Below are 13,931 nucleotides of genomic sequence, written 5' to 3' on the forward strand. Positions count from 1 at the left end.
CTAGGTAAGGTAGACATGGAGGGTGGCCAATGGGTGATACCCTTAAGGGTGAGTGAGACTGGGGTAACCATTTGATAGACATTTTATCTGCAAGGCTTACACACTGCCTACACTCCAGCTACTGTCTATCCTGCTATATGTGGTAGAAGGGACATTCCTTGGGCTTTGGAGCAGCTTTTCTAGAGCTGCCTCACTGTCAGCCTCTGTCTGTCTCTTTCTTTCTTTCTTTCCTTCCTTCCTTCCTTCCTTCCTTCCTTCCTTCCTTCCTTTCTTTCTTTCTTTCTTTCTTTCTTTCTTTCTTTCATTTTTTTTTTGTCTTTTTGAGACAGGGTTTCTCTGTGTAGCTTTGTGCCTTTCCTGGAACTCACTCTGTAGCTCAGGCTGGCCTCAAACTCACAGAGGTCCACCTGCCTCTGCCTCCCGAGTGCTGGGATTAAAGGTATGTGCCCCACTGCCTGACTCTCTCTCTTTCTTATGTCAATAAAAGTGGATAAGGAACTGTCCCTACTTCTCCTTTCCCAGTCTCCTGGTTTTGCATAATATGTCCTATGTGTTTTAGATCCTTCCAGGGTGGAGAAGCGTGAAATCAAGTGTCCGACACCTGGCTGTGATGGCACTGGCCATGTTACTGGGTTGTACCCTCATCACCGCAGCCTGTCTGGATGTCCCCACAAGGATAGAATCCCTCCAGAGAGTGAGTAGCTCCATGCAGGGTCAGCCCAAGGACTCAAGCTCAGGGCCCTGTGGTAAAAGGCAGGGGACAGTCTGCTCAAGTGTCCACTTACAGATACCCGAACTGAATCAGAGGACTAAATAAATACATACTGTGGGAGGGATTGTTTGTATTCCCTGAGCTGGGCAGGTGGAGACCTTCACACAGTTGCCTCTTTGTTCTAAATGCTTGTGGATGTTTGCCTTTATTCTTAGTAGCAGAATTTATGAAAATTAAGTTCAGAGTTGTCTAACAGAAATTAGAGTCTAGTTTCTTCTATGGGAGGCAGTGTCCACGTGGGAAGGGCATGCTTGACTGGGTTTCATTAGGCCCAGAGTGCCATGGTACTCTGCTTACACAGCTGCAGCCTTTACATAGAACCTTCTGCATCTTCCTTGGGCTGTTCTCCATTATAGTCATGCCTGCTCTCATTATTTGTTCTCCCTGGTTCTCTTACAGTCTTGGCCATGCATGAAAATGTGCTGAAGTGCCCCACTCCTGGCTGCACGGGCCAAGGCCATGTGAACAGCAATCGCAATACCCACAGAAGGTAGTGAATTGAGCTGGGACATGGTAGGGAATTAGGGCTGGGCCTGTAGTATGTGTCCCTGCCTGGGCCTTCAGCCCTTATCTGGGATGGTTTCTGGATAGACATATAGTTCCCTGCTTTGGCAGGTGGTAGCTGAAGGGGTGACCATTCACTGGTGTTGCTGCAAGTGCCCTATGAACTGGGGTGATCATATGAGAAGTCTGATACTGTTGTTATGAGAGAAAGTGGAGACTTTGTGTCTTGCCCATTTTCAGAAAACCTCTACATACTAGCTCTTGCTCATGAGTAAAAGGAAAAACTTGTACATAAATAGAAATGTCAATGCCCAGAGTTACTCTGAGGGAGGGCTGAGATCAGGTGGACATGGGGATTCCAGGCTAGTGTCCAGATTTATTTGTTCTCTCATCTTCTTATCCAAGAGGGGCCCATACAACACCAGGAGTGTTATAGGCTTGACAATGTCTGTCTGGGTCCTAGTCATGATGTGCTTAGTTGGGAGGAATACCCAGGCTTTAGAGGCCACTTTGTTGGAAAAAAGTGGGTTCCCTAGAGATGTGCTGGCCCAGAAGCTGGTAGCTGAGCTCACAGTAGATCCTGGGGAAGGCCAGTGTACTCCAGGGGCAGTACCCAGGTTGTGGTCTGAGTGTAACCTTTGGTTTCCCTGTGATATCCTACAGAATATATAGACATGATTCTAGAATCCAGCCCAGGCATTGGAAAAGGGAGAGGAGAGAGATGAGGAAGAAGAGGGAGAAGAAGGAGAGGAGGCTGAGTTTGGCACCTATGCATGTAGAAAATTCCTTTGCCCACAGTTTATAGAACTTTAGAGTATATTTCATTTTCTGTGAATTATCCCAGATAGAATGGCCTGAGAAATTTGTCCTTTGTGGGTTCAGGACAGATCTGGATGGACAATCTGTCCTAAAAAAATGACAGGTGTGTTACTGGCTCTGGGCTTTATGTGCCTAGAGTTCTTGTATCTGAATGGTATTGCTCCCAGGACCACATATTTGGCAGCCTGGTACAGACAAGTCTTGGGGAAAAAGGCTCAGATGTCTCTCCTTTTCCTTCCTCTAGTTTGTCTGGGTGTCCCATTGCTGCTGCTGAAAAATTAGCCAAATCTCATGAGAAGCAGCAACTGCAGACAGGAGATCCTCCCAAAAATAACTCCAATTCAGATCGGATCCTCAGGTGGGTGAGATAAGCTACCAAACTGAAGGAGTGTCAGCAGGGACTTCAATGTTAGTGCTATGTGGTATGCATATGCCTTTTGGCACACAGGACACATATTTTGCACTCAAAGAGCCTCACCCATGGTGCAAACAGCTGCCTAGCCTTAGCCACAGTGTGTTCTGCTTTTCTTTCTCCTAAGACAGCTGATGTGGTCAGTGAAATTCAGTGTTAGTATGTGGAGATAGCATACTGCACCAGTTGAGGGCCTCACTATAGAGGGAGGACCTAATTGTCCTTATGTCTCCCCGCCTCAGAATAGATCCTATCCTAGGGCAGAGGGAAGGAGGGCACAGGACTTGCTCCCCTGAGTGCTGCCTCCTGTGGGTACTAAGCATCTGAGACAACAGCAGGCATAGGTGCATGTAGCTGTGTGCATGCCTGCATGCTCTTTAAATATGTACACTCATATGAGTAAGTTTACACATATGTTCAAGTGCATGTATGTGCATGCTATCATTGAGGGGCCTTCTGACAGAGCAACCAGAACAAATCTGCCTAGTAACTCTCCATACAGGTAACCTTGGAAAGTGAGTGTTACATATAAGGCCAGAGGCTTGGGGTCATGTCCATGACACCATTCCTGGATGGCTTGTCTTCAAAGACTTCTTTGAAGTCAAATATAGTTCCCTGCTGGGCCTGGAGGTTCATTCAGGTCACTGAGAGTACACTATCACCTTTGGCCTCTCTAGTAGGATACACAGTTCTCCATTTCCCTGAGAATATAGAACTTACAGCTCTTTTTCTATGGTCCATGGACTCCTGTTCCATGATTCTCTTCTCATATGTAGTGTGTGAGACAGGACCATGTACTCAGCAAAGCCAGTCACTGGCTGACATGGTACTATTGCTTCCTTGCAGGACTCCTGACCACAGGTTTCCTTCTTGGCTGCTTTACTTGGCAGTGCCATACCCTGGTCATTCCCTGGCCTACTCCAGAGGGACCCTCAGTCACAAGCCACAGCTTAGGGGGATAGGGATTTTTCCCCTCTGTGGAGTACTTGTGTACCATTCATAGACACCTTTGACCTTGTGAGTCCCAGGTAGCGTAGTTGTCTATCTTATTTGTTCTTCCTTCCAGTTTCTTGTCAGTTGCTAGCTGATCCTTTTACCAAAGAGTGACACCAATGTAGAGGTCAAATTAAATGTCTCCCTGCTGGTATCAGATGGTCTTGCTCTTACAACTTCACCAGGAATTGCTGAGCTAGTGTCCAGCCTAGAATTTCGTTCCACAGTGGGGCCCATCCCACCAGTGCTCTAATGTGATCATCACAGGAACATAAGCGTGGTCTTACACTGTCAACTTACTGGTTCTTTTCTTATGCCATATTCAAGTTTTTGAGGCAACCAGTTCTCAGAGGTCCTCACCATCATTTCCAAATACCACTGATCACTGAAGTCATTGCTTATTCCATACAGGAACAAGGAGAGCTGGAGCATTTGCTGGAGCCCTCCTCCCTCCATTTTCCCTCCACTTTGAGCTTCCTAATCAGAAACTCTCACTTATTGTGAGTTGAGCTCTTGGAACCTGCTCTCTTACATTTTTGAGGGAAGTTCAGGCTTGCTACTCTGGCATACTATTAGCATGAGAACACTATTTCTGTTCCCTCCTTGAAGGCAATTATTCACACTGATTATAAGCTTATTTCAGGGGCCCTTTACCCTGGGAAGCAGAATTCTAACCAAATATTAGGGGCAGGGTTTTGGGTGTGTGTGTATTTCCCTGTGTTTTCCTTAACACCTGACTGCATGAAGTCCTGGCTTGGGCCACTGGAGGGTGGATGGAGAAGTAGCATGGGGTCTCTGGGTCCTAACCTCACAGGCTCTGCATCTCTGTCTCATACCCCAGGCCCATGTGTTTTGTGAAGCAGCTTGAGGTTCCTCCTTATGGGAGCTACCGGCCCAGTGTGGCTCCCACCACGCCCAGGGCCAACTTGGCCAAGGAGCTGGAGAAGTTCTCCAAAGTCACCTTTGACTACGCAAGTTTTGATGCTCAGGTTTTTGGCAAACGTATGCTTGCCCCAAAGATTCAGACCAGCGAAACCTCACCCAAAGCCTTTCAATGTAAGTTGGGGAGAATTGTTTAATGTCTCTCCTCTCACATTGCTCCTGAGAGGGACAGTGGGGGGGGGGTTCTCTTGGGAGCTTGGAGAGACAGGGTGTGGCCCACTAGGGCCTCCTCCACCCCTTCTTTAGCTGCCCTAGTGGGCCAGCTGTGGCGTCTTTAAGGCCTGCATCTTACTCATGTTCACTTTAAACCTTTATGTGTTTACTAATTAATTATGAATAAAATCATGGGTCTGTTATGGGTGTGTGTGTCCAGAGGCTTGAGAATCACTTCACTGATGTGGTCTACCCTAGGATGTCCACTTCCAGCATTACCTCTAAGGAGGGTCCAACAGAATAGGGTGGTACCATGGCAGGAAGCTTTTTGGTTTCCTGAATAGGGACCATCTTACTGGAAATGGTATTATCAATGACATTAGCCACGCATTTCAAGGGCAATTATACAGACAAAAGTAATTCCTGGAAATATTCTAGAATAATTATTCCTGCCCTTTCTTGCCATTTACTACACTTCTTTGTGGTTAACCTTGGAAATGCGTGAAAGATGGAAAAGTACCCAGTGCACTAGAGGGATTCAGACATCTCCCAGTTGATCTTGTCAACTCCACAGATAGCATGGACAAGTTTCCAACTTATTAGGATTACAGTTCTTAGGGTTAGTGGCTCTTGGGATGAGTCTTTTTTGGACTCCTGCAGATTCTGCTGGTCATGCTCAAGTGTCTCCAAGCATACTCACTGGCTTAGAAGCTGTGATGGCATTGTTGGGGAGGGGCTCAGAATGAGTTTTCCACTTGTCTGGAACTTTCTGGAAATACCAGTTATTTTTTGATTATTTACAATATCACTTCTGAGAATGATATTAAAGCTGCAGCATAATTGCTAGAAAAGATAATGTTATACCTTCATTTATAATATCCTACTTATGGCCTTGTTGTTTTATTAAGGTAGCAATAATTATTGGGGACATAAAGTCACCAAAAGTATAGCAACATCTTTTGATATGATGGGACAAAATTTTCCATGTGTATGGTATTCCAAATATATATCCTATTTACAGAACTATTTAGCCTCTAAGTATTTATTGATGGATAAGTTTTTGCTTGTTTGAAATTACCAAGTCTGTTGAATACATTTCTAGAATTTTATTACTTCTGCCCAAATTTTCATAAGATCGGAAATGAGATGCCTTTTCAGTACTGGAGATAAGAGCAGTAGGAGGAATGTGTGATAATGTGGGAGTGCTATGCCCTGACTCCTAACTCTCTCCCCATTTGTTTGCTGCCTCTGTCTAAGTTTATGTCAGTCTGAGTTATTCCCTTTTAGCATTCAACCTTTACCAAAGTCACCCCCTCCAGGTGCAGACTTCCCAGTGGCTTTATGAGAATACTTTATCTTCTTCTATAGGCTTCGATTACTCTCACGACGCTGAGGCTGCACACATGGCTGCCACTGCCATCCTGAACCTCTCCACTAGATGCTGGGAGATGCCAGAGAACCTCAGCACAAAGCCACAGGACCTCCCTAGCAAGGTGAGAATATCCTCCTGAAGCCCTTTGGGGAGAGAAGAATAGGTGGAGTTTATACTGAGAAATTTGTAGTAAGGAAATGACTGGTGCCAAGAGCAGCTGGGACCTAGTTGATGTTTATTTTTTTAGATATTTATGTTTTATTTATGTGCATATGTGTGTTCCTGCATGAGTCTACGTGCATCATGTGTGTGCAGGTGCTCAGAGCCAGAGGGCATCAGATACCCTGGAACTGGAGTTATAAGCTGTTATGAGCTGCTTGATATAGGTGCTGGGAATTGAACTAAACCTGGTTCTCTGCAGGAGTAATACATGCTTTTAATCACTGAGACATCTCTCTATCCCTTAGTTGATATTTTTATTACCTTTTGCCCCTCTGGTCATGGCTCAGATAACCAAAAAGAGTAGATGAGTGGCCATGAAAAGAGTTGGTGTGCTGTGCAACTCAACAGGCTTATGCCATGTCCCTGTGTCCTTCTCTGAAGTTGGTAGTGACTGACATGTCTTGGAGTCAAGGACCCGTTCTCACCAAGCTTGTGGTGGTCTCAAGGGTTTGGTTTCCTAATCTGCAGAGGAGAGAGGAGCTGTAGGGCTTCTTCACATGAAATGAGGATGTGATTCTTTCCTCTCAGCAGATCACTGTTTCTTTCTATGAGAGTCAGTGTTCTGACCAGGAGATACTCTCAGGAAGGGGCTCAGTTTGCCAAATCATATTCTTAACCTTCATATTTGCAGGCTGTGGACATTGAGGTAGATGAAAATGGAACTCTGGATTTGAGCATGCATAAACATCGCAAGCGGGAAAACAACACTTTTCCCAGCAGTAGCAGCTGCAGTAGCAGCCCTGGAGTCAAGTCTCCTGATGTCTCTCAGCGCCAGAGCACTGCCAGTGCCCCCAGCAGCTCCATGACCTCACCCCAGTCCAGCCAGGCCTCCCGCCAGGATGAGTGGGACCGTCCCCTAGACTACACCAAACCTAGTCGCCTTCGAGAGGAAGAGCCTGAGGAGGTGGGTGCCAGTGCCCTGTATGTAGCCTGAGTGTGTAGGCTCACAGCTGCTTCCAGGGCTGCTGTGATCACTGCTTTCTTCTTTTCCTTGTGAAGTTCAAATAGAACCTCCGAGGTCTGTTTCTCTTCACACAGGATTTTTCATCTTTAGGGCATCTGAATTTCAGGTCATAGTTTCCAGTAAAGGTTTCACCTGCACTGTTATGCTCAGTCTTGTTCCATAAAGAGAGTGAGTCTTCTCACCTCTGTAGCTAGAGTTTTCCTGCCTGGCCCACAGTCAGGAAAAATCTTTGTCACCGGCCAGTCCCACAGCCGCTCAGACCCAACCAAGTAAACACAGAGACTTATATTGCTTACAAACTGTATGGCCGTGGCAGGCTTCTTGCTAACTGTTCTTATAGCTTAAATTAATCCATTTCCATAAATCTATACCTTGCCACGTGGCTCGTGGCTTACCGGCATCTTCACATGCTGCTTGTCCTGGCAGTGGCTGGCAGTGACTCCTTCTGCCTTCCTGTTCTTTCTTTTCTCCTCTCTATTAGTCCCACCTATACTTCCTGCCTAGCCACTGGCCAATCAATATTTTATTTATTGACCAATCAGAGCAACACATTTGCCATACAGAACATCCCACAGCACACCTCTGTGCAATTTAGTGGCTAGCAATAATGTAGAATTACCAAAGAGGAGAGGGATGTTTCATATTTCCTGGGGATGATTTGGGAAAAGCTTGTTTCCTTGGTTTTGTGAGCCTTTCATCAAAAGCACAGCTCTGGTCTCCCAGGCTGCTTTGCTCCCCTTCCCCAACATATTCCTTCAAACACAGTTGCTGTCCAGACAGTTGTTTGATGCCTGGTTCCTTGGACCAGGGCAATGAGGAACTCCTGACACAGGGGCCTTGGGCATGAGAATTCTTGTGGTGGGCAATGACCTGAGTCCCCAAGAGCACAACTGACTGGGAAGAGAGGATCAGAGTCTGAGCTGGAGCATTCCCTTTCCTATTGTTCTACACCCGAGTATAAAATGTATGGTCTAAGGTGTGAGTTTCTCCAGCCTACTAGGCTCTTCCTAAGAAACTGAGTCTGGACAGCCAGTCTGAGGCCAGCAATCTCCACCTTCTGGAGGAAATACCTGGAGGGATCAGGGCCATATACCTCTAGCACTCATGGTATGAAAGTACACATAGAGCCATATATATCTGTGACTCTGTGGAAACTGAATCATTCTTGCACTAGACAGGAGCCCTAGTAGAATCAGGGTTGCCCTCTATATAGTATCTTCACTGTCATCTCTGTTTCTTGGGTCTAGAACCTTGCAAGACTCATGCTTTACTGCCAGGGTTAAGTTGGTCCCTGGTCCGCTAACCATGGCTTCTCAACTTCTTTCTTAGTCTATGGGTTTGTGGATATCTTAGTACCCTTCTGTAGCTAAAGTTTTTCTCTCAGGTCCCGCCAAGTCCCAGCAGTCCCGTAGCCCACTTATAAAATAAGCATACAGACACTTATATTATTTAAACTGCTTGGCCATTAGCTCAGGCCTACCATTGTCTAGCTCTTACTCTTATACTCAGCCCATTTCTGTTAATCTATATGTCGCCACATGTTCTGTGGCTTTACCTGCTGCCTCTACATGATGCTCCCTGGACAGCAGGCTGGCATCTCTTCCCCTCTGCCTTCCGGTTCTCTTAATTTTTCTCTCTGCTAGTCCTGCCTATACTTCCTGCCTGGCTGCTGGCCAATCAGTGTTTTATTTATACAGAGCGATATCCTCAGCACCCTCCCCTGCCTTTTCATTAGTTCATCTCTGGTCTTTTTATTCTATTCTCTCAGTATATCCTCTTGCAACATCATTGTGTCCCCAGGAATGAGCTGCCATTTGTAGTGGGATCTCTCTCAGAGGTCCCGAGGTCCTCCTGCTGAGGCCTGTCACATGCTCCACCTACAGCCTTTGCCAATTGTCCACAAACACTTCCTCTCTCAAACTTTCCTAGTCATATTTCACCCTAAAAGCTCTTAGGCCAGGCCTTCCCCATTCCTCTCCCTCTGTCCTAGATTCTTTACTCAGACCCTCCCCCCCCCATCAGTCTTGTCCAGTGGCTCACCAATTTTGACAGCAACTGTCCTGATATTATGGGTACTCTGATCCCCTTTTGTCTAGGGCCTCTACTTCCTGGCTTCACTGACCCTGAAGACTTGTCTTAAGTGTGTTCTTCTGAGAACCTTTGTCCAGTTGCTCAGGCAAACAAATCACTATCCTAGAGCCTTGTTTAGTAAAAAGAATTGTAATAGCTACTGCAGGTTGGCTCCCCAGAGCTGCTCTGTGGGCTGTAGTTTCACAGGTTTCTCTTATTTGAGGGTTGCATCTTTTTAGACGAAGTGCCTGAATAGCCTGTTGAAACCTATAGGAAGTTGGTACATCTCTGGAATGTGAAATCTGGTGTACTTGTCTTGCTAGAAGCAGTTATTCTAAGGCTGTAGGACCCCTGACTTTCAATGGAAGACCTGTTGTTTCTCACTCCCTGTGCCACACCTATGAGGGTTTAGGTGGTAAGAAAATAGCTCCAGGCCCACAGCTCAGTTAGTGGTGTTTGTCAAGTGTCTGACCTTGTCAAGGCATCATGTTGTGGGCCAGGGGTCTCAAGCTTATTATGATTATCATTAGGCTACTAGTATGTTATCTATCTTAGCTTTGGGATAACTCAGCAACCTTATTTAGTGCCTACTAGCACTTGAGTCCTAAAGATTACTGCATCCAGGTGTTCATTCTCTGGTAATTTGGTGGAGGTTGGCCAAAGCAAGTGTCCTGGCTTTCATAGTGTGGTCTTATGTCTTGAGGTAGCTAGGTCTTCCTCCCTCTTTCATAAGGTAAAACATCTTATGGATACTACTGAATGGTCTCTCTTTATTGCCCACTAGGTTGGACATCTGGCTTCCTTGCCAGTTGTTAAAATATTCCCTGCTGGTTTTTTTTTTTGTTTTTGTTTTTGTTTTGTTTTTGTTTTTGTTTTTTCAGTCAGAGCCAGCAGCACATTCTTTTGCTTCTTCTGAAGCAGATGATCAGGAGGTGTCAGAAGAGAACTTTGAGGAGCGGAAGTACCCAGGGGAAGTCACCCTGACCAACTTTAAGCTGAAGTTTCTCTCCAAGGACATAAAGAAGGAGCTTCTCACGTAAGTGCTGTTTTGGTAGGCTGGCCTCCCAGGAATCTTGGGAAAGCAGGCCTGGTCCCAGAACTCAGCAACCACCTAAATCCAGGTAGCTCACAGTGATGAGTTTTCTGTCATCTCTGCACTGAGCTGGGTATGAACATGATCCTCTGAAAGCAATTAAGAACCAGGAAGCTCCTCTGGTCCAGCCCACAATCCAGAACAGAACAGGGCAAGATGAGGATTGTAGTCATGGGCAGAGAGGTTCAGAGACACCAGCTCTCAGTTCTGGTAGCTGCTGGAGCACAGGCAGGAACAAGCAGAGCTTTTCATCAACTTCTAATGCCACATGTTCTTAAAATACTATGAAGGGTTATGCCTAGCACCTTTTCCACTGGTGATCTAACCCTCACCTGTGCTCATAGCTAATTTTATGGAGGATATAGGGATCCTCCTTTCTTTATACTGCACCTCACTAGTTTCTTCCTATCTTGGTGCCAGGCCTTCCCAGGGTGGCTGGATCTATGTTCTCATTCTCAGAGAAGATTGTGCTGCTTTAGGAGCTGGAGAAGGGAGGAGTGCCCCATCCACATGTTTATGAGCACATATGTGTACACATAGCATGCACATGTACACCTAGCACTCATGCTTCAGAGGCATCCTTATCTGAAATTCCCTTTCCTTCTTGAGTTAAGTTGTATAAGAGAAATTTCCAGTCTCAGAAGTGAGGGCTGTGATCTGAGGATGTCCACCTGCCCTTAGTTGACTCGTTCTGGGGGAAGGCCTGCAAGTGTGCATGGTCCTCTGTTCTGATGCTCTTTTTCCTTTGTCCAGCTGTCCCACCCCTGGCTGTGACGGCAGTGGTCATATCACCGGGAACTATGCCTCCCATCGCAGGTTTGTGCCCTGCTCCTCTGGCCTGGCTCCAGTGCTTTGTGTGTATGTGTGTGGGGGGGCTTTCTCCTCATCTCCTCTGCTCCCCTCTGTGGCTCACCCCATATCCCATCTCTTCTCTTTCAGCCTCTCTGGTTGCCCTCTTGCTGACAAGAGCCTCAGAAACCTCATGGCTGCCCACTCTGCTGACCTCAAGTATGTTTGCGCTCACTGACTGCCTATCTCTTGGGCAGCTCCTTGGCTTTGCTCTCTCCTTTATGAGGCTCCTACCAAGTCAGCCTTCTCTAAGGTACCATCCCAGGCTGGCTCTGCTTTCCTGGGATGGGGAAGAGGAGCAGGGCTTGAAAGGGCTGACTCTGCTTGGCTGGGCTGTTGTCCTTGCACCTGTGACTCCTGCTTTGAGCAATCTGACCTCTAAGTACTGTCCATCTCACTTGTTAAATCAGAGCTCCTGTACTGTTCCAGGCCTTTCCCACTCCCAAGAACTCTGACAGGGCTGCCGGGCCTGCTTTTCCTACTACCGTTCTAAATACTGAGAAAAGCTGGAACTTGGCTGTGGCTTAGTAGCTATAGGCTACGGGGCTCTTGTCAAATGAACTACCACTAACAGTGCCAGAGAATGCTCCTTGCTTTTCTTCTCCCCATGCCTTGGCTGCTCTGTTTCTCCCTGGTGTCCTCCCAGTCCTACTCAATGCTCTTGCCTTCTCTTTGCTGGCCTTCTCCAAGCTTCTGTGCCTCTCTGCCTTAACAAGTAGGCAGAGCAGGCTCTGTGGGCACCTACAACTGTCAGTTTGCCTGACAGGCCTCAGAAGTGAGGAGAAAGCACCCAGAGGTTTCCAGGCATCTGTTCTCTTGGAGCTGGAGCTGGGGCCTCCATTGTCTCTGGCTTTCATTTTCTCTGTTGACTTGTGACATTAAAGCCTCTATGACCCTGAGCTGTGGTCACCTTGTTCAGGGGACCAGAGCTGAGTAGAGACCTTGGAAGAGAACGATACTCTCCTGTTGTTCTGTTCCTCATAGCAGGACCAGAGCCCTCCCTCTCATATTCCTTTGTGATAGGGACTCTGAATCCAGGCCAAGACTCACTGAATCTGTTTGGGGAACAGACAGGTGATAGATACTGAAACCTTTTGGACAAGGAGCTAGAATGCTGACAGCAGAAGGGACTTGAGCTGATCTATGCCAGGACAGAAATCCATGGGTTTCTAGTACCCAGTCTGTGTTCTACTCTAACCAGATCCATTCCTTCTGGTAGTGAATATTAGATTTATACCTTGTAGGCTCACATAGTTTCTCATCCACTCACTAACATTGTAGTCTAGTACTGAAACTCAAAGTTGGAGAACAGTCCTGTAGGCTCAGTGGATACCTCCCCACACTTTTTATTATCTTTTTTATATTCTTGCCTACCCTCACACCTATTTTTATATCCAATTCTGCTTACTTTTCCAACTATGACTAGGGTTTATGGATTTCCAACACAGGGCCTAGAAAACTCTCTATTTCAGGATACAACCATACATTCTGTGGCCCTAAAACAGATATTGAGGGCCAACAGGAGGAAACTTGGCTGATCCAGCCAGGAAATAGCCCCCAGGAAGGTCTGCACTCTAAGCCTGTGAAAGACTGTAACACAAAACTTCTGTGGACACAGCAGAGAATAGTCTCCTTGTATGGGTGGGTGTCTCAGGTGTCCCTACTGCCTCCAAAGCTCTTCTTGTCCCAGAGTTCTTTCTGAGTTCATTGCCTCATTGCTCCAGACTCCAGTGTGGTCTGAGAAGAAGGTGACCGTGACCTCTTTCACACATTTTCTGATACCCCAGTGCTCCTGGGATCCTTGTTCTGTCAGGGTAGGCATCAGGTTTGTCAAAGCTTTGCAAATGGAATTCTTTTTGTGGCCTCCCTATAAATGGAAAAATAGAGACATGCTCAGGCATATTCTCTGTTTTTAAGCAAGTTCCAGGGTCATTTACTCTCCTTCTTTGTGTGATTAGGGGCTGCCTTGAGCTGCTCAGTTTACCGTAGTGTGAGTATACATACTACTCCACACTGTGGAGGAATGTCAGGCTATAAGGAGGGTGGGCAGCACCTCTGCAGCACAGGAATGAGGCACAGAAGGAAATCTGAGATGCCACCAAGGCAGAATCATCACTTAGGTATAGATTCTTCCTCCTTTTCAGGCAAGGCACTTAGAAGTAGATGATAGACAGAATGGAGGCAGCTCTAGTTCTTGTGGCAGCCTCCATAAGGAGTATATCAAAGATACCCAGTCCTCTTACTATGTGGACACTTTCCTCTTGGAGCGTAACTTGCAGGAAAGCCATCAAACAACACATTAGCAAGGAATACAAGCCTGTGTACTAGGCATCTGCTTGTTCTCTGGGAGCCATAGACCCTCCCAAGACTCACTGGTGCTATTGAGTATATATCTGCATCTCATCCCTGGTACCATTCATAGCTCAGAGGCCTGGGTTGCTATGTGGTCACTGGGTGACCACCTCTTTTGCTTTGAACCTCTGCTGGATGCAGGAGCCCTGGGCCTTAGACAGCTTCTTCCCACTGAAAAGAGAAAGGAACTATTTTTGGTTCCCTATACTTGAACTTCTGGACAGCAGGACCACCATGGTGGTAATGTAGAATCTACACCACTATATGGCCTCATGAAGACTAGAGAAAGATTTGGTGGGTCATCTGCCTGAGAACCAAAGAAGTATCCAGTATGTGATACTGTGAGGGACCCAAGGAATCTGGGAAGACACACAGAGAAAGATCTGAGGGGCTAGAAAGAAAGTCATAAGATGT

General features: G+C 46.5%; 1 protein-coding gene across 7 annotated transcripts in view; it reads left to right on the forward strand.

The window, feature by feature from the left end:
* The window catches only part of Myt1 (myelin transcription factor 1), a 68,496-nt gene that overhangs the window by 36,346 nt on the left and 18,219 nt on the right, over positions 1 to 13,931 (forward strand). For 6 of the 7 annotated variants that reach the window (XM_037205517.1, XM_037205519.1, XM_028885189.2 and 3 more), the window contains 9 exons: positions 560 to 694; positions 1,172 to 1,262; positions 2,340 to 2,453; positions 4,342 to 4,556; positions 5,964 to 6,088; positions 6,821 to 7,093; positions 10,105 to 10,259; positions 11,070 to 11,132; positions 11,256 to 11,324. In XM_037205517.1, the coding sequence (XP_037061412.1) occupies positions 560 to 694; positions 1,172 to 1,262; positions 2,340 to 2,453; positions 4,342 to 4,556; positions 5,964 to 6,088; positions 6,821 to 7,093; positions 10,105 to 10,259; positions 11,070 to 11,132; positions 11,256 to 11,324 (1,240 nt within the window). The remainder of the gene's footprint in view (positions 1 to 559; positions 695 to 1,171; positions 1,263 to 2,339; positions 2,454 to 4,341; positions 4,557 to 5,963; positions 6,089 to 6,820; positions 7,094 to 10,104; positions 10,260 to 11,069; positions 11,133 to 11,255; positions 11,325 to 13,931) is intronic. The other variant, XM_037205518.1, reaches the window with a different exon arrangement.

Source organism: Peromyscus leucopus, chromosome 4, assembly GCF_004664715.2.
Source record: "Peromyscus leucopus breed LL Stock chromosome 4, UCI_PerLeu_2.1, whole genome shotgun sequence".
Classification (NCBI taxonomy): domain Eukaryota; kingdom Metazoa; phylum Chordata; class Mammalia; order Rodentia; family Cricetidae; genus Peromyscus; species Peromyscus leucopus.